Source organism: Typopeltis vanoorti, chromosome 23 (assembly GCF_054136105.1).
Source record: "Typopeltis vanoorti isolate ZY-2024b chromosome 23, IOZ_Tvanoo_1.0, whole genome shotgun sequence".
In the NCBI taxonomy this organism is placed as follows: domain Eukaryota; kingdom Metazoa; phylum Arthropoda; class Arachnida; order Uropygi; family Thelyphonidae; genus Typopeltis; species Typopeltis vanoorti.
The window spans coordinates 10,515,855-10,535,758 of NC_143571.1; the positions used below are offsets into that span (position 1 = coordinate 10,515,855).

At 35.0% G+C, this 19,904-nt stretch overlaps 1 protein-coding gene across 4 annotated transcripts in view; it reads left to right on the top strand.

The window, feature by feature from the left end:
• Positions 1 to 19,904, top strand: part of E(Pc) (Enhancer of Polycomb) — a 371,838-nt gene that overhangs the window by 307,381 nt on the left and 44,553 nt on the right. For all 4 annotated transcript variants that reach the window (XR_016550343.1, XM_090413189.1, XM_090413191.1 and 1 more), the window contains 3 exons: positions 2,520 to 2,668; positions 2,782 to 2,910; positions 6,158 to 6,603. Coding sequence is in view for 3 of the 4 variants with exons in the window: in XM_090413189.1 (XP_090269315.1) it covers positions 2,520 to 2,668; positions 2,782 to 2,910; positions 6,158 to 6,603 (724 nt within the window). In the remaining variant the exon portion in view is untranslated. The remainder of the gene's footprint in view (positions 1 to 2,519; positions 2,669 to 2,781; positions 2,911 to 6,157; positions 6,604 to 19,904) is intronic.

Here is a 19,904-nt window from a genome sequence, read left to right on the forward strand (position 1 = left end):
TAAAAGAATAGACAAGATAAGAAATAAGAAAACAGTTATCCATAATTAACATAACAGAAAAGACATAAACTATAGAAAGAACTGGAAAAACCACATAGAAAGAATGAATGAGGACAGATGGCCAAATATTGCTTGGAAATACAAATCAAAGGGACACCAATCAAGAGGAAGACCCAAGAGGAGATGGGCAGAAGACTTTTTAAACCCTTGAAAACATTACAGGCAAATAATTGCCTAATATGGGAAGCCAAGAAGAAGATGATGTCTTCTTATATATCCTAAAACAAAAAGAACAAATCCTGAAAAAAAAAAAAAAAAAAGAACAAATCCTCATGTTTCATCATTACAATTTGATGAAACATGGGGATTAAAGGGTTTTAAGATATGTTATTTCTCGTGGTAATATCAGTTGCTTTAATGTCATTTTTTTTTTTCTAGGTGTTTATCAGAACTATTATTTTAATGGCTAATATAGCCTACTTTCGCTTAGGAGTGCCCCTTTTTTTACAATGTCATTGGCTCTTTACCCAAAATCTTAGGCCATTACTGAAGTGTTATAAAACTAATATATGAAGAATAATATAGGAGGAAAATTTGGACATACCTTTTTGGATGTTGTTTTCTGTCTCCCTATCCTGGCGATATGCATTCATCTGCTGTTAAAGGAAGGGTTTTTTTTTTTTTTTTTTTTGAGAAAGTGGGAGAATTATTTGGGAAAAAAAAACTTTTGTTGTTGTTGTTGTTATGTTCCATTGAGTCGTTTTCGACTCCTGGTGATCCTATGAACATACATTTTCCATTCAGATCTGTCTCTGATCATATCTTTCAGAATTTCCAAGTGCACTCCAGTTGCTTCTTTAACTCCATCTGCCCATCTAATTCTTAGTTTTCCTCTTCTCCTGCTTCCATCAACTTTAGCAAGCATCATCGTCTTCTCCAGACTGTCATTTGCTTGCATAATATGTCCGAAATATGACAATTTTTGCTTGATGACCATAGCTTCGGGGAGCAATCTGGCTTTATTCTGTCTATCACCAATTATTTATTAGTTTGCTTTGTAGTCCATGGTATTCTTAGTAAGCATCTCCAAACCCATAATTTAAATGCATCTATCTTCCTTCTTTCACTCTTTCTCAGGGTCCAACTTTCACATCCATACAGTACCACAGGGAATACCATTGCTTTCACGATTCTGATTTTTGTTGCGAGGCTAATATCTTTTTTTTTTTTTCTTTAAAGATCTTGCTTAAATTTGCTTTCTTTCCTAGTAATAATCTTCTAACTTCTTCAGTACAATAACCATATTTCTCAATTCGGGATCCTAGGAGCACAAAATTGTTAACGGCTTCCATTTTCTCCCCATCTACTTCAGAATCATTAAGTTCACATGTTGCCATAACTTTTGTCTTTTTGAGGTTAAGTTTACGACCATACTTAGCACTTTCTTCTTTAACTTTCATAATAAGTTCCTCCAAATCTTCTTTGCATTCTGCTATCAAGGTGTATCATCTGCATATCTCAAATTATTAATATTTTTTTACATGTATAATATTATTATTATTAAGGGCGGAAAGAGAGCGTTTGGGAGGGGGGGGGGTGAGAGAAGGGTCTGAAGATAGAAATTATTTGGGGGGGGGGGAAGAGGAGGGATTTTTGGGTCCATAACAGGATGTGATCTGTTTCGACAGGCGTTGTCTTCGGAACTCATGGGGGAAGTGGAGGCTATGTCATGTCAGATAGGTGTTTCTGTCTTTGGTGTGCTTGTGTTGTCTCCTATTGGTTGGAGTCGTGACCTAATTTTTATGTTATGGAGCTTCCAACTCTCAGAGATTATGTAGGTTAGGTAGATGTTTATTGAGTTTTTGTCACATTTTATGGCTATCGTTTCTGATATTCTAAGCATTGTTTCGTTGTCTTGTATGTCTAATGTTATGGCCTTGTCGATTTGCAGGATATGTTTTTGTTCAAGGGCATGGACTGCTATTTCAGTTTTTCCTGTACTTTGTATCCTGTTTTTCTTTCTGTTGTTGCATTTTTTATTGTTTAAATGTTCTGGAATATGGATGTTACAGTTACAGAAGTGTTCTTGTAGTCTTGCCCATAAAGACCTGATAATAAAACCTGTGTAGGTGATATCACTGTCTTTTTGGCAGGGAAATTTGTAAACAACGTTGTGGTGTTCTAATATTTCTTTGTGTGTGTAAGATTTTGTAGGTTTTAGAAGTGTTGCCAATTTTTGGTTTGTGATGAACACCAGCTTATAGTCAATGTATTTGTAGGCTTTGTACGTGTCCTGGATGTATGGCAGTTTGATAATTTTTTTGTGTTGGGAAGTTTGTTTTGGTTATTGGGTTGTTTTGCTTGGTTTTTTTTTTTGCTGTTTTGTGAGCTGAAAAATTTTTCAGAACTTTTCAGCCCCATCTCGTCATATTTCTATGTATTTTTTGTTCTTTAATTAACTTATTTTAATATCATAGCAATCCTATTGTTTTTTTAACATATTTTATATTTAATTCTAGCCACTGGAGAGGTTAGGAAATTGGCCGTGGTATAGTCCAGAAGAAGGTGGTCTAGGAGAACAAAGGTATCGATACTGTTTAACATCTCTTTCTATACCTAGGCGGCAATGTATAGGATTTGCAAGGCGGAGGATAGGTAGAGGAGGAAGGTAAGAGTTGTGATTAAAATTAAGCATTATTTTTGCATGCATATTGGATCTGGCTGTGTAATAAGATATCAGTTTGTGTCTTTTACCTACTTATTTATTTATTTTCTATACAGAATATTGTTAGACAGGGCATGGACTCCTTTGGACGATTATTGGGCTGATCTCGACTTCACTATTTCACATTCTTTACCAAATGGCCTACCGTGTTCAAACGAGTTTTTAACAGAAATTAAAAATGAATGGTAAGTGTGGTTAAAGTACACAAGTTTAATTTCAATTAATATGATTGCATGTTTTAGCAGCATCACCAGGGAAGTTGTGATCATAATATACAATAAATCTTACTTAATGAGACTCTACTTCAGAAATCCACACAAATTGTATATTATGATCACGATAAAGTCTGGATCATAATACAATAAACCTTACTTAATGAGACTCTACTTCAGAAATCCAACATGGATTTCTGAAGTAGAAATTGTAATATGAACAGCTATTTTGCATAGACATAATGTAATAGTTTTAAGTTTCATTACTCTTGCGTTCACAGTACAAGGAAGTGTTCATTACAACCAGTAATTAACTGTATCCTTGAAGTCTCTCAGAGCTGCCGGGTTGATTCTCAAATTGGACAGCTGGTTCTAATTAAAACATTTCTGACTGTCATAAAATTCAAACGTAGGAATGGTGTATGTGTGCATGTACACACACACACACACGCACACATGTGCATGCATGCACACTGTTTGGTTGAAAGTCTAGCTTTAAATCTCGTGTAGAGCATGAGCAATATATATAAGAGATTTTCAACCAAAAACAGATGAGTGAGTTATCCAGTCTCAAAATATAAGTTTAAGCTGTAATAATTCTTTAAAAAATTCAAGTATGTTTATTGTTTCAACTATAATTGAATCTACTAATTCATTTAAAATTAAACTAAATATATTATGATTTATATAAATATTCTTTGATATTACAACAATATCCTTTAACATGAGCATTTTAAAAAAAATAAAAGAATAATAATATAAAGCCAAAGCATTTTAAATGGTAATTGACTTAAGGAATTTACAACGCATAAAAACGGATATTAATTAAAGGAAACTTTAATGAATACCTTCAATATTTCGGCAATGTCACGTTACCATCTTCAGGAACATACAAATATGGTATGTACTAATTGTGCCCCCTAGTGGCCTAATTGGGTTGTCTTGGCCGTTGGGCTGAAGTTCTCATGATACAAGACATCCCAATTAGCCCGCTAGGGGGGACACCATTAGGACTTGAGGAACAATATTAGTTTCTTGCCTTCTTCCTCATTTGCTTTTGTTAGTGCCCGCATGCACATACCATATTTGTATGTTCCTGAAGATGGCAACGTGGCATTGCCGAAATATTGAAGGTATTCATTAAAGTTTCCTTTAATTAATATCCATTTTTATGTGTTGTAAATTCCTTAAGTCAATTACCAGTTGTGTATGCTGTGATGTCATTAAGTGCAAATTGATATATAACCTTTGTACATATCTAATCACAGTTATTAAATGATTCAAGTTTGAATAATCATACTTTATGATACTGCACAGCCAAATAAATCTGGATTTAATTTTTTAAGTAATCCCATCCACAAGAGGGTTTATTTTGCTCTTTAGGAAGTGCATAAGAGGAAAGATTTCAGAAGACCACATTAGAAAGACTGAATGAAAATGAAGAAAAAATTGTGAATTTAGAGTTTACTTTTGAAGAGGAGTTGAATAGCTGCTCCACAAATTAACAGATTTAGAAGAGAGTGAGGAAATTACTTATACCAAGTCTGATGAATAGCCATGGAAATATTTATAGAAAATGCAAACAGTAGAAACTGAATGTCTGTATGAAAGAGAGTTGAATGAATTAGTGAGCAGTGGGTCATTAATCAATGTAATTGCTCTCATCTGTGCTGTGTCAAGTATTTTATATATCTCTTAGGAACACCACAAATGTGATAACAGTATTATTTGACGAGATGGATTTGCAGTTTGTGTAGAGTTTGCTATAGCTGTTCAGAGGTAAAGTGATGCCTCGAGTGAAAGAGAGAACCTACTTTTTTTGCATACTGAGAAGGCAATATTTTTAATGTTTATCCCAAGAGAGATTTGAGGTAGGAGAAATCTCATCTTATCTAGAGATTTCGGTGTTGCTGAAAGTAAGAATTGTAGAAAAGGTTTTTGCTATAGATAAAACAGGATTGAATTTCACTACTATTGATTAGTTTATCAGAAGCCCATTCGAAAGTTTTGGTGATTTTTGTAGTTAAATGAGATAGATGAGTGCACTGTATTGTCATCTGCCGATCTATATATTGGATTTGCAGCCAGATGGAAAAGGTTAATATAGTTGATTTATATAGTTAATTGACCATACATTTTGGCAAACAGTACTTTCGTTTTTCCTTAGTTTTGTTAATTTTCCTCATTGAGAACTGCTTTTTTTTTTTTTTTTTTTAATATATGGATCACCAGTACATACTTGCAAGAACATGCAACGAATAGTGACTTATTTTAAAAAGGAAATATGGTCAGCTCTCTGTTTCAAACCCCATTGTAGCAAATTCATTTGCTATACTACCAAAACATCCTGTCCATATAGCTCATAGCTACAGTGCCATATTAATGGAAATTTATTCTAATAAACTTTTCATCTCTTTGGAGTTTGCTGAGAGTTGACTGTGTCAGTAACTGCAGCTGCTGCAAAATTTGTCTTATACAGTAAATAAAGGTGTTTTTGTTTTTTATGTCACTAATTAAATTCATTCATTCATTTCATATGGTGATTCAATGGCTGTGAGCCCCTTTTACGGGGAGGTACAGCACCACCTAATCCCCCCCCCCCCATTTTTATCCGGGCTCGGGACTGGCATAGCTGACAATTCAGACCTGTGGCTGGAGGGATTGTCTTAAGTATTCCTGATTGTATCCTTGTGTGTTCACAGGGTTGGTTTGCTTGCTTGCGGGATGTAAAACCCCAGATAAACTGGGGGAAAACCCTACTGTCCACACCCAAGACCAGCTAATGACTATGGCTGAGGAAGATTCTTAAGCTCCTCACGTTGTCGACGGGAATCGAACCTATGACACTCCTTCCCCAGGTATGCGAAGCACATAATCACTAGGCTAACCGCACAGACTACTAATTAAATAATGAATATCTATCAACCATTGGTTTTCTTGTTGGTCTAGAAAATTTAATATAGTTAAATGTGATAGTTCATAGATAAATCAGAGTTAGTTCAATAACATGTCAGTTTATTTATGACTTATTCTTTAACTGAACTGTAATTTATTTTATTTGTTCAACCTAACCCTTTCATTTATAGAATTGAGAGATAGTTTACTGATCTAAAGTAGTCTCATTACATTTCATGAAAAGTATTAGTCAGTTAAATGGCAAATAGTTCTCATTTCTATTATTTTTTCAGATATAATGTGTTTTAATTTTATTTCTTTTTAGGTTACATTATCGACCACAGACACCGTTAAATGTGGACAGTGCAATTACAAGTGTGGAACAAGCAGATTTACAAGGTTTCACTGAAGAAGTAAGTGAATCCTTTGAAACTGTGCCTAGGGAGTTTGATTTGGAAAGTTTTCAAAGTCATCAAGAAGAACTATTTGAAATGCAAAGGAAGCAGCTGGAAAGATTAAAACAGGAAGAATTAAATCCTGATAGCACTCATAATTCAGAACATTCCTTTTCATCACAACCCACCTCCCGGTTTACGTTGGACTCTGCTAGTGTTCAGTTTGCCGTTTCAGCTGTGCTCAGTGCTAGTGAAGTGACTGGAATTATTAATTCATTAACATCACCGTCTGCCTCTTCATCAACACCAAATGAGGACAGTAATCTTACTACTACCAGAGAAGACAGGACATTAACCAATGGACCAATTGATGGAAGTAAGTTTCTTGCAAACTTAATTTTTTTTTCTATCTTTTTTTTTTTTTTTCACAAAAAATGCCAAAAATTAAATGTTTTATGAACTTTGTACAAGAATATTTATATCTGTTTGGAAATTCCTTTAAAGCTAAACAGTTCAGCTTTAAAATATACATTTCATCCTGTAATACATAAAAATAAACAAAATATTTATATTTCATCAAATAACTTTTGTAATAGCCTGAGAGAGAGTGAGAGAGTGATTCTGCTGGTATACGAGAATTCATGAATCAGAATGTTGCTACTTGAGAAGAAAGCACCTTTCATTTTATTATCAGTTATTTGTAATTTTGCAGATGTTGATAAATATGATTGCATCCTGTAAATCATATCCTTAAAACAACACAGATCCCACACATTGGAGAAATTTCAAGGCCTATAATGACAGTGCTGTGCGTAGGCAAGTGATTAGAGAGAAGAAAGAAACCTGTAAATGTGTTTCTTAAAGTGTTAGAGATGGTATACAATGGGAAATGATATAGGGTAAGACTGTTCCAAAGGACAAAGATATTCAGAATGAAAGAAAAGGATGACAAGTTGGTTTGGTGAGTCTGGAGTGGAACAGTATAAGTATAGAGATGTTAACCAGGCTGCCAATGTGCATAATTGATGGGAGGGAAGTGGAGGAATAGTGATGGCTAGTTCAGTGAGCAGCACTCATGGAAATACCTATATGAAAGACATAATGTAGAACCGAGTGTCCATGGGGAATACAGTTGGAAAGAGGTAGTGAGAGAAGGGTCATCTATTAAGCAAATCTGTTCTGGATGCAATCTAGCATTTCAAGGGAGGTTTTTGGCAAACCATTCTAGATGGGAGAACAATATTCTAAGGTTGAGCACATTTGAGATTTATAAAGAGTCACTAGTTGAGCATAAGAGAAGTGATGTTTAGAATGAAAAGGAATAATACCATGCTCTTTGAAGGATGAACAGGCTATGGACATGACATGTTTATGTCAGAAGAAGAAGTTAGATGTGAAAGTGAGCCAAAGAAGAATAAAATTGATTTTGGTTACTAAGCAGAGTTTACTAAATTATTTTCGCTCTACTTGAGTATGGCTAGAAGATCAGTGTTTAATGATCTTCTAGACATTAAAGTGTCATGCACTGGCCATAAAAGATCTTGACGCTTAAGTCATCTGCATACTATAATGTTTTGTGTATGACAAACAGGAACAGACTATATTGTCATCAGCAAAGCTATGAATATTGGATTGGACGTTAGTGAGAGAAGATCATTAATGTATAGGAGAAACAGTGCGGTGAAACAGCCTTGGGGTTGATCTGGCATTTTTGGAGAAATCAGATGAGAAGGAACCATTCACATTGGCACAGTGTGAATAACCTGAGAGGAAGGAAGCTGGAAATCCACTCACAAAAAGATAGGAGGGAGACCATAAGATAGCAGCTTATACTCTAATGCCAGACCTGATCACATGCCTTGAAAATATCAAGAAAAGGCAACTCCAGCTTCTCCAGATTTTTTCGTAGCCTGTGCTGAAAAGTGAGCAAGGTTAGTAAGGAGGTCTGCTGTAGAATAAGAATGGTAGAATCCATATTAGTGATCACTACTTCACTAAAGGATCTGTAGGTAGTGAAGAACCTGATTGTCGATGACCCTCTCTATCACTTTTGAGAGTTGATAATAATATCAGATCAACAGGGACTAGCTTCCATGCAAATTCACAAAGTTCACATTCTTCATAGACCAGAAAAATGATGTAAATGATGTTAAGTAGAGATCCACAAATATGCTTTCCATGTGGACAAGCATATTTGTGGAGGCCTTCTTATATCCATTGATCAGGATGTAAGTAGGACTACACAAATATTTCTGACAAATTCTTTCTTATGAGCACACTCATAAGAAAGTTTGATCAATGTTAGTTCTAGCTGGTTTGCATAGTACAATGCCTTATTGATCTTGTTAGAAATAAATTTTTGGTGTAGAATGATGGCATAAGCAAGTGCCTTATGATACTGCCTAATTGACTTGCCCTAATGTTTTGCAAGAAGCACTGTTTCTTACAAGTATGTTTACTGACTGACTGACTGTGTGAAAATGCAGTAATATGTTTCTTTCCTTGTCATCTTAATATATCTGTACTTGTAATGCAGTAATATCTGCTATTAAACACACACACATTGTGAAAAATATTAGTGAGAGAAGGGTCATCTATCAAGTGAACACCATACCCGAGAATTACAGGCAAAAATATTATTATCAAAGATCCGCCTTTGGCCTTATGATGCTTAATTTATTTTAATATGACCTGTATTGATGAATTTTTTTTTTTTTTTTGACGAATTTTATTTATTATTTTAAACATAATCCAGAAACTCTGCTCTAGATACTAAATATATATATATTTTATATATATATCTTTCAAACCTCCAATAAGCCAGGTGGTGGTCTCACACCGGACAGTGAAATTCATTTTCTCACCCAAAGACAGTCATGGTGAGATTTGAATTTTCAACCTGTTGGTTGGAGAGTGGATATGCTAACCAGACTTTCACACTAGCCAGTCTGGTTGGCACACTAAATGCGACCATGTTAGCATTTAGTTTACATGGTAAACTCTAACATACAAGCAGCTCTTACATACATACAAAATTAATGTCCAGTCTTTGTGCAGAACTGTCTCGAGTTCTGCCAGTGATAATAACCTCTGGTGCAGTTCCTTTTTTTGTTGTCCACCACATTCCACAAAGGGGCCACCCCATGATAGTTATTCTGGATAAACTAAGCATTCTCCAATCAAACAGCAATAAGTTTTGTTGTGCATCATATGGAAACATCTTGCTGAAGCAGACATCTTTCACTGTAGAATCCTTCAGCATAGTGTTATTTAGAAGGTTGGAGTAACCTCTCCAGTCTTGGCTATCTCAGTAAAAACCAATAGACTAATTCCATACCACAAAACTTGCTACATCATTATGCTTCCACTACTTCCATGCTTTCAGTGGTGCAGTCATAGCATTCAGCAGGCTGAGGTAGATCCACATCTTGCCTGTCAAAAATCCAGTAAAAACCGACTAGTGAGATTCTTCTCCAAAATACTAATTTCCAGACTCCAGCGTATATACCACTGCAACTACCAGTGAGCATGAGCTCCTTTTTATCACATGTGAAGTTAATAAATTCTGTTTCGCATGCCATTTTAGTTTAAACTCATAGTGGTTACTGATGTCTCCATTATATACATAGCATCTAGAAAGATGACCTTTCCTCATTAGTGCTTCATTATGGTGGTCCACTTTTGGTCAACATAATTTGTAAATACAGTGGACAAGGATTTGAACAGAATTATTTTCCCATATAATTCCATATTACAATGGGAAGATGCATTCTTGCCCAACATAAAAACCTTACTAAATTTTCTCTTTAAATTAAAGATGCCAAGAAATAATATTCTTGGTTTCATTCTTTATCCAAATGTAAGCAAACAAAGTTTGCACATGAAGTAACTTCATGACTGGGCTACTTGTATGTAGAGGCTAATGGCTTCACATTAGTATCCTTATGGACATGTATAATGCTGTGCATTATGGGAAGAGCCACTACCCAGACCCATTTCGACCTTTATTGCGGTCGAATGTGGTCATGGGTGGAATTACTAAAAATAAGTAAAATGGAGAAACGATTGAAATAAAAGAAATAACAAAGAGGAGCAAGGCAGCATTACTTCTTATCACTCTTTCTTTTCATATATCTAAAATACGTATTCTCTAAAGGTAAATATTTTGTCTATGTATATGTGTGTTGGATCCTGTTGCAGATGTGATATAGCAGTGCGCAACTTCACTGAATTCTGCTTCTTTCAACTGAAAACAAGCAATTTCAGTTATGCATATACAGCACTTAACAGAAACACCTATACTGAATGCTTCAGAAGTAGAAAAGGATCTCCTAGTCTGATGAATCATCAAATTCATGCTAAGAATTTGGCAATAGTAGACTACCTTACGCTACTACCATCCTGCAATGGCAGGATGGTGGTAGTGTAATGGAGCAGGAAGTATTTTCTTGTTACATAGAATCCCTCATACTGGCAGAATGTTGTCATTGTATATGTTAACATTGTGCTAATCTGGTGCACCATGGTCAGTCAGCAACAGTTGTTGACTTTATCATGCTCTATGACTTACTCAGCTACTCTGCAATGTAGTTATATCACTGACGTCTTTGACGTAATTGTTTTAGCACCTTGTGGAATCCATGTCCAAGTTGAGACTGTTATGAGAATGGTGCATGTAATAAATTGGCTAAATTAAAACCTACATATCCGATGTGGAAAAAAGTGTCTGGACACCAGTGCTGTTTAGACAATGTCATTTATTGCAAAATCAATAAGGAGTTGGCCCACCAAGGAGAGTGCACAATTACATTGTGCACTCTCCTTAGTGCACTTTCAATGAGATGCTGGTAACTTATTACATTATATTTTTCCATTCCACCTGCAAAGCAGTGGTCAGTTCAGACAGAGAAGTTGGACACGTCATTCTAACCCAAATCTGACATTCAATTTCATCTCAGAGGGCCTATATAAGATTGATGTCAGGGCTTGGAGTTGTCTATTCCAAATTCTGTACACTCATATCCTCAAACCATGTTGAAATGGAGCATGCTTTATGGCACAGTGCATTGTTGTGCTGATACAAGAATGGCCCATCTCTGTAAAGTGTAGGCAGTGCAGCGTTTTCTAGAATGTCATGGTATTTCATGGCATTCATGTCCATAACTACAACAGTCTGAGTCCATACCATGAGAAACATCCCCAGACCATGACACTGCCACCACCAAATTTAACTGTTGGGTTGATGCTTGCTGGCAGATACTGTTCACCTGCCAGACCAAGCAATGACCTTTGGATTTAAAAACAGTGTAGCATGATTCTTCTCTCCATACCACTCGTTTCCACTGCTCTAGGGTCCATTGACGATATTCTTTGCGCCAAGCAAGTCGTTTACTTGCATTCGTAGGAGTTATTAATGGCTTGTCTGTTTTAGGGTCCATTGACGATATTCTTTGCACCAAGCAAGTCATTTACTTGTCTTCATACGAGTTATTAATGGCTTGTATGCAGCAGCTCAGCCATGGAAATTTAACTTGTGCAGTTCCTTATGAACAGTCTTTGTGTACACACACACTGACCTCTGGTGACTCTTGGAATTCCTTGGCGATGATTTGTGCAGAGGAATGACAGCACTCACGAATGACACGTTTCAGAACTCTTGGTAGTCCTAACTCTGTCACCTTTCCATTTACTAATAACATCTTGAACAATTGACCATGGATGTTGTTGCAATTTTTCTGCAATTGTATGCATGGATAGGTTGCTGGTATTGCACCCTATAATAATACCCCATTGGAAGTCAGAAAGCTCAACATGTGGCCATGTCTCATGAGTTGATGATATATAGCTGTATATCTGAAGAGCTCATCTGCAGTTTTAAAGGAATTCTGGCACTTGTGATTTATTCAATGTTCCATTTTTGTTGCAGAATGGGGTGTCTGGACACTTCTTTTTTTTTCCGCATAGGGTATCTAGTACTGTGTGGCTGGGATATGGAACTACCAGTTGTATGTTGAATTTATGCCAGTCATTCATAATACTAGCACAGGCATAGGGTAGTCAGGCTCCCCCTTAGCTAATGACAGTAGCTGGTCCAAAACTTTGAATGGTTTTAATTCGCATCAGGGATGGAGAGTAGCAGACAAGTGCTGCTATACAAACAATAATATATAATGTTAGGGACCATTTCATGGTCCCTAACATTATATATTATTGTTTGAAGTTGAACTCGCACTATTTCTGACAATAATATATAGTGTTGGGGGAATGTTTGGGAAAAGTTCCTCTAATCAGTGATTAGAATAGAACTTAGAGTGGTCTTTCTTTGGGTGGCCTAGTGCTCTGGATGCAAATACCATTTCTGCAGGGCTTCACAGGCCTCAATTATATGTGATGTATATATCTTTCATCCCCACCCAGCTGAAATAACTTTTTTACTAAATACTAAAATGCATGTGATATGAGTATATAATATACATGGTTTACTGATTAATGAATAAAATGTGGAAAATAAAATGCACAATAAAGTGAGAAAAACAGTCTTGAATGACTTTTTCCTGTTGCTTATTCCTTGCAACCTATCAGCTCATAAACTGTATTGCTTGTAAAAGATTAACTTGCACTCTAAAAGTTAATCTTTTACAAGCAATATGATTTATGGATGATATTTGGCAAAGAATAAGCAATGGGACCATTCAAAACTTATTTCTTGGCAATTGTCTCTTGTTGACAGTTATTGAGGTCAATGCAAAAATTAATCTTTTATAAGTAATGCAGTTTATGGCTGATAGTTGGTGAGGAATAAGCAACAGGACCATTCAAAGCTGGGTTTTTTTTTTTTTTCCCGCTGTGGTTTTAAGCATTCAATCATAGATATGCCTGTCCAGTAGTAAAAATGATGTCACATTAGATGTGAGCCGCATCAGAAACTATGAAGTATTTGCATCCATTGGCATTCATCTTCATTACTATAATGAGGCTTTTGAGGAGGAAATTGAAGCAAAACATCAGATGATATTAGAAGAAAAAGAACCTGATTAGCATGATATTTCTGAGCTTGAACAAGTGACTACTCAAGATGCTAGAAAATTTATTACTGGATCATGACACAGGAAGACGCTAATTATATCTGCACTAAATACCTGCACCAGTTTTGTTTAATTGCAGTCATTCAGTCAATAAAAGTAGTAATAATAAATAAAAAAAATCGGACAAACTATGCTTGATCATTTCTTGCAACATCATTAACTGCTAAGAATTATAAAATGAAATTTTAAAGCAGTAAAATTTTTCTTTCTGTTATAATTCCATGTCCCAACTCAGTCAATTCTTAAAAACATTCAGATATCATCTACACATTTTTGTTCACATGGTACTCAACTGGTAAACTCTCCATTCTAATCCCTTTAACAAGTCCTGGCCCTTTTTTTTCCAATGCCTAACAACTTTTGTTTACTACCTGACATGCTTAAACACTGTTATATGATCTATTGCTTTCATTGATCCACAGGGAACACGTATCACACAGGTAACTATCCAATGTGACATGATAAAATAGCCCTATTTCTTCAGAATTGTAGTTGTCATCAGCAATAAATTTTTAAATGAAGATTATGTAATTTTTCTAACACTCCATGTGGTTACTGGCTGATCCATTTATTTGGCATTGTGTCCAAAACAAAGCAAATTCTTGTTATATTCTCATTTTGTTTTTGTTCTTCTAGACTTGTCCAATAAAACGGTTTGCCCCAAAAAGGGAGTGCACAAATCGAGTAACTGTGTGCACTAATTTTTCCTTTTAGAATTTTTAATTTACAGTCAATCATTTTTGAATGTACTATAAAATGAATTATATGATAAATCATACTTGTCACTTATTTTATTTAGTAATTTCTCCGGTGTCTCCACTCTATGTAAGTGAACTGATGCCAACATCAGCAAGTTGCAGAGGCATGTTTATTTAGTGTCTACTGTCTAGACGGTATAACCACTTGAACTTGTGAAAATGGTGGTGGATTTTTGTAGCTAAGCAGATTTAAGTGAATTAATTTAGTGCTAACAATTTTGCTGTTTATAGCTAGACAAAAAAAAAAAGAAGCAACATTAATATGAGAAATATTACATCATGCATTAAACTATCAAAATTCCACTGTATAGAAATATTTTGCATGCAGAGTGCAGGATCTTTTAATAAGGATGTTGTTACCAATTTTAAACATATCAAATTAACAGTTTGTGGCTTGAGAATTTCACTATTGTGAGCACAGACTACCTCACACATTCAATCTGGAACTGGAAACTTGCACACAAAATGTTTTTCATGCACATGGGCCATCAAAAATCAGAGGAGCATTGATTGAATTATTGTATTAGGAATGAATAGTCAGTGTCCTGTAGACATTTAGCACTTACTTCATCATCATCATCATCATCACTTTCCTGATATGTAGCCCCAATAGATGTTCAGGTTACTATAAGAGCACTACATGATTAAGTTTATATTATTATTAATCTCCTATCAACAGTTTTCTTCCAAAACAGTCTATTACTTGTGAGCAATCCAATATTGTCATATTTAACATTTCGTGCTTCTAAGACACTTCTGACTGAATCAGTCCACTAAGAACTTGGTCTTCCTCTGGGACTCTTTCCTGCCATCTTGGCATCAAACACCTGTTTGCTAACCTTTCCTCAACCATTCTATTTAAGTGTACATACCAATATGAGCCCTATTCACACATTCTTGAATGCTAACAACATCAAGTTCCTTTCTAATATCTTCATTTTTAATATAATTCTACTATTGATGCCATCTGCTCACTCCTCTAATTTTTTCTCAGAACCTTCATATCTGTTGTCTCTGTTTTTTGATTAAGTTCATTATTTCTGACCCAACTCCTCAGATCCATAACTTAAAATTGGTTTGAATACTTGTCTTTGAATACTGCTAGTTAAGTGTTTTGGATAATTTCTCCCTTATTTCATATAAATTCATTCAGCTAGCTACCCACAGTACCAGCTTTGCTTATTCTGTTGTCTATTTCCAGATTTAAACCTCCCATCTTCCACTAAAAACTGTGCCTAAATAGCTGAAATATTTTACTTGTACTATAGGATCGCCATTCAGAATGCAGTTGAAGGTTTTTATGCTCCTTCCTGTTTTCATAGTTTTGTTCTTTTTATTGCTAATTTTTATATCAAATTTGTTGCAGCTGTTATTCAATTTCATTAGTGAATATTGGAGACTTATACTAGATGTGTTTAGGAGTACAACATCATCTGCTTAAAGCAAAGAGCTAAGTTGGACATCTCCAATTCTAATATCAGACCTAATGCCACTTTCTTTCATAATGTGATCCATATAAGATGATGAATAAGAGTGGAGATAGTGTGCATTTTTGTCTTACCCCTGATTTTACATCAAACCATCTTCCTTCAATTCTAACTACTGACTGACAATTTAAATATAGATTATCAGTTGCTCTGTATAATGTTCTAAGACTGTAGTGTTTTGAGAATCTTTTCTCTGGGCACCCCTTGTCATATGCCTTTTCCAAATGTACAAAACTAAAGTACAGATCCTTGTCATATTCCCATGATTTCTCAACTATTTGTCTTAAAGTGAAAATCTGATCTTGACAAGTTCTATTTGGCCTGATCTCAGTTTGTTCTTTGCCACGTTTCTCTTCTACAATCTTACTTGGAATATTTAGTAGAGAAATTCCCCTGTAATATTCACATTCAGCTCTACTCCAATCATTGGGAATTTGACCTTCTATCCAGGCCCTCTGAATTATGCAGTATAGACACTGCAAAACTTTTATACCTCCATACTTAAGCATTTCTGGTCGAATATCATCTACTCCTGCTGCTGCCTTTCCACATTTCAAGTTTTTTGGCAGGTTTTTCTACCTCAAGTATTGATATGTACTCCTCTTTGCATTCCTCTTGAAAATTTTCTAGTATGGTTCTGTCACTGCTTGGTTTGTTTAACAGTCTTTCGAAGTAATTATTCCATACATTTCATTTTATGTTTAGTTTTCATGTTACCTTTATATCATATTTGATTCCTTTTATAGTACTCTTACCTCCATTTCTAAGCTTCTTCAAATAGCCTCTAAAACATTTTACTACCTGCCTGATATTTATTTTCCATACTCTTACTAAAGTCTTCCCATGACTTTTGTTTAGCTACTTTTACACATAGCTTATCTCTTTCTTACATTTTTCTCTATATTCTTTTAGGGCATCTGCCAACTTATTTGCCAGAAACTTTTGGTATTCTTTCTTCTTTTTCAGGACTGTTTCTTTAACTTCTTGTCTCCACCATGGTGTTCTTATTTACTATACAGGTAACCCTCGTATAATGCGGTACTTATGCAGCGCAGTTTCGATATAATGCGGTCTACAAATTTAGTAACCCTTGTTCAACGTGGTTTCGATATAATGTGGTCTACAATTTCTAGTAACCCCCCCTTTTTTTTTTTCATATATTTTTCACCACGGGACTTAAAAATCAAATTTTATCTTCGTTAAATTTGTGTCTGCCCATTCGCGCAGGTAGTTATAAGTATCAAATTTAGTTTTATTGTATCCCTGAATAAGGTACTGTACAGAGGCTTTTGCAGTCTGTGTAATTCTCAACAAATAGTGCAACGGACTTAAGCAAAACCAAATGTTGCATTGAAACACTATCTAATTAAAAACTATTGTCCAATTTTTCAGTTATGAAATAAGTGTGTGTTTTATTGCATTTGAAATTCTCGATGTCATTATGACAGATCACCAAGGCTAACTTAAAATAAAATTCTATCAAGAATTGAAACATGTCATGTAATGAGTCTGAGTTTGCCTGCCACCTCAAACGCAAACAAGCAGCCATAAAATTCAACCAAAGGTTGAAACTTTTGTGTGAGTTGAGCCAGTCAGTAATGAGAAGTTCTGTCGGAACGATAAATGACACCCTGTCATGAATGTGTTAAAACTAATAGTGAATATTGTTATGACAGTTTCAGATGTTATGAAATTCAATTGAAAAGAATTAGCATTTCAATTCAACACTTGTCGGTTGTCTTTGTCTTTGGGGCATGCAATCTTTTGTTAATACCGCACGTCTTTATAGCTGCTCTCTCGTGTAAAACAAAATTGAACTTGTACGTATTGTAATAATTAAAAAAAAATTGAATAATTTATAAGCGTATAAAAGGATATTACCTGTAAATTGTTGACATGCCAGCAAAATTCTCAGACGTGCCACGAGTGCCATAGGTTCGCCATCTAGGGTTTACTATATAAAGTGTTTATTGTTGAAAATTGTCTTCGTTTTCTGCCGTTAAAAATCATAAGTGTGTTATTCTCAAGCTGAGCAGTTTATTTTCTGGTGAGTTATATACATATATAATGCTTTTTTTATATACAAAAGCTTATTTTTATTGTAATGGCCACTAAAACTGCAACGAAAGGGAAAAAACCAACATTGAATAGGAAATTCATTTCTCTTGAAGAAAAAATTTAAAATCTTGGATCGGTTGAAAATTGGAGAAAAACCAGGAGTTGTTGTAAGGACTCTGAATTTAAATGAAAAACACTTCGAACAATCAAACAAAATGAACATGAAATCTGAGAAAGTGTTATTGCTGGGACAACAGTAAGTACAAAGTGTGTTGTTCATATACGTGATATCCTAATAGAAAAAAATGGAGAAATCTAATGATTTGGATAGAAGATTGCACTCAAAAGAAAATTCCTTTGGATGGACACCTTATTAAGCAAAAAAAAGCTCTCAAAGTTTATAGACATTTAAAAGAACTTGATCAAGATTCTTCAGAAGAAATCTCTCAGCATGGATTTCGTGCCAGTAAGGGTTGGTTGTTCGAAAACTTTAAAAAGTGGTTTTGTTTGAATAATCTTAAAATCCAGGGAGCATCAGCAGACGTTGTAGCTGCCCAGAAATACCCAGCAGAACTTTTAAAAATCATTGAAGAAGGCGGTTATAGGTCAGACCAGGTGTTCAATGCAGATGAATCTGGGTTATACTGGAAAAAAATGCCAAAACGCACCTATATTTCGAAAAATGAAAGATCAGCTCCTGGATTCAATTTCCAAAGATAGAATTATTCTACTGTTTTGTAGTAATGCATCAGGTGATTACATGACAAAACCAATGTTTATTAACTGATCCGCAAATCCTCGTACGATGAAAGAGCTAGACGTCCATCCTTCCTGTTTATTAGTGGGCCAACAAAACGGCATGGGTTACAGCTAGCATGTGTGAAAATTAGTTTTTCCAGTGTATTGTACCCGATGTAGAAAGTTACACGAAGAAAAAGAATATGGACTTCAAAATTCTACTAATTTTAGATAACACACCAGGCCACCCAACAAATTTAAGCCACCCGAATATTAAAATAAATTTTTTGCTGCCTAATACTACTTCACTTATTCAACCACTCAACCAAGGAGTAATATCAACATTTATATTCGGCGAACATTCCAATTAATTTTGGAAAAAATGGAATCTAATCCAAACGTGACACTGCCTCCAGCGCGGAAAGAGTTTTCAATATTGAATTGTGTGAAAATTATTTCTCTGTCCATTAAGGAATTACAACCCTCTACGCTGAATGCTTGCTGGCAAAAAAATATAGCCTGAAACTGTTCTAGAACAAAATTTCGTACCTGCAGTGGATGCCGAGCTAATTCGCATAATAAATGTCGCACACATTTTTGGTGGAGAGGGCTTTTGCGATATGGTTGAAAACGAAATTAGTGAATTAATTGATGGGGAAACAGATTTAAATGAGGAGGAACAGGTACAATTAATAAATGGTGGGGAACGTTCTGCCGAAGATTCTGATTGTGATGAATCCGTTAAAGAATTCAGTTTAAAGAAATTAGCAGAAGGATTGAACTTGGCAAGAAAGTTATTTTACGGATAATGATCCCTCAATGGAGCACTCGGGAAAATTCATGAGACAATTGGATATTAAATTGAATGTGAATTAACTTTATTAAATGTGAATTAAACCAGCCAAAGTATGTAATGAGAATTGTAACAAATGATGTCCAAGAGATTTTAAGTGGTGACGACATCCGCCACTTAAAGAACATCTATAAAATGTTATTTCTGAAAACAGTGATGATGATTAAAATATGCGTTTTATTTTATTGTGTCTAAAACATTTATGCATTATGTGCAATGAAATTTATGTACAATTTGTAATTTTTATAATTTTATACTATGTATTTGTCTCTTAGTTTGTTTTCTTAACTTACATGAATTACCTGAATTAAATAAAAATATTGTTTCTGTTGGATATGTCATTGTTGTTTATATCATAATCATCATCAAATTCCTGACATGTACCCTCAAGGGGTGTACAGGATATGATAGTACTATATGAAAAATTTACATCATTACTAACTTCCTATCTACAATTTTCCGCCAAATCAGTCTGTTACTTGTCAAGACTCCAACATTATCAGATCTTATATTTCTATCATCTAAGGCACTTTGTACCGTATCAATCCACCTATATCTTAGTCTTCCTCTGGGTTGTTTTCCTGCCAACCTGGCAGAGAACACTTGTTTTGTTATTGTTTCCTCTCCCATTCTGCTTAAGTGACCATACCACCTAAGATTAGCTCTGCGAACGCATTCCTGGATGCTGACAATATCAA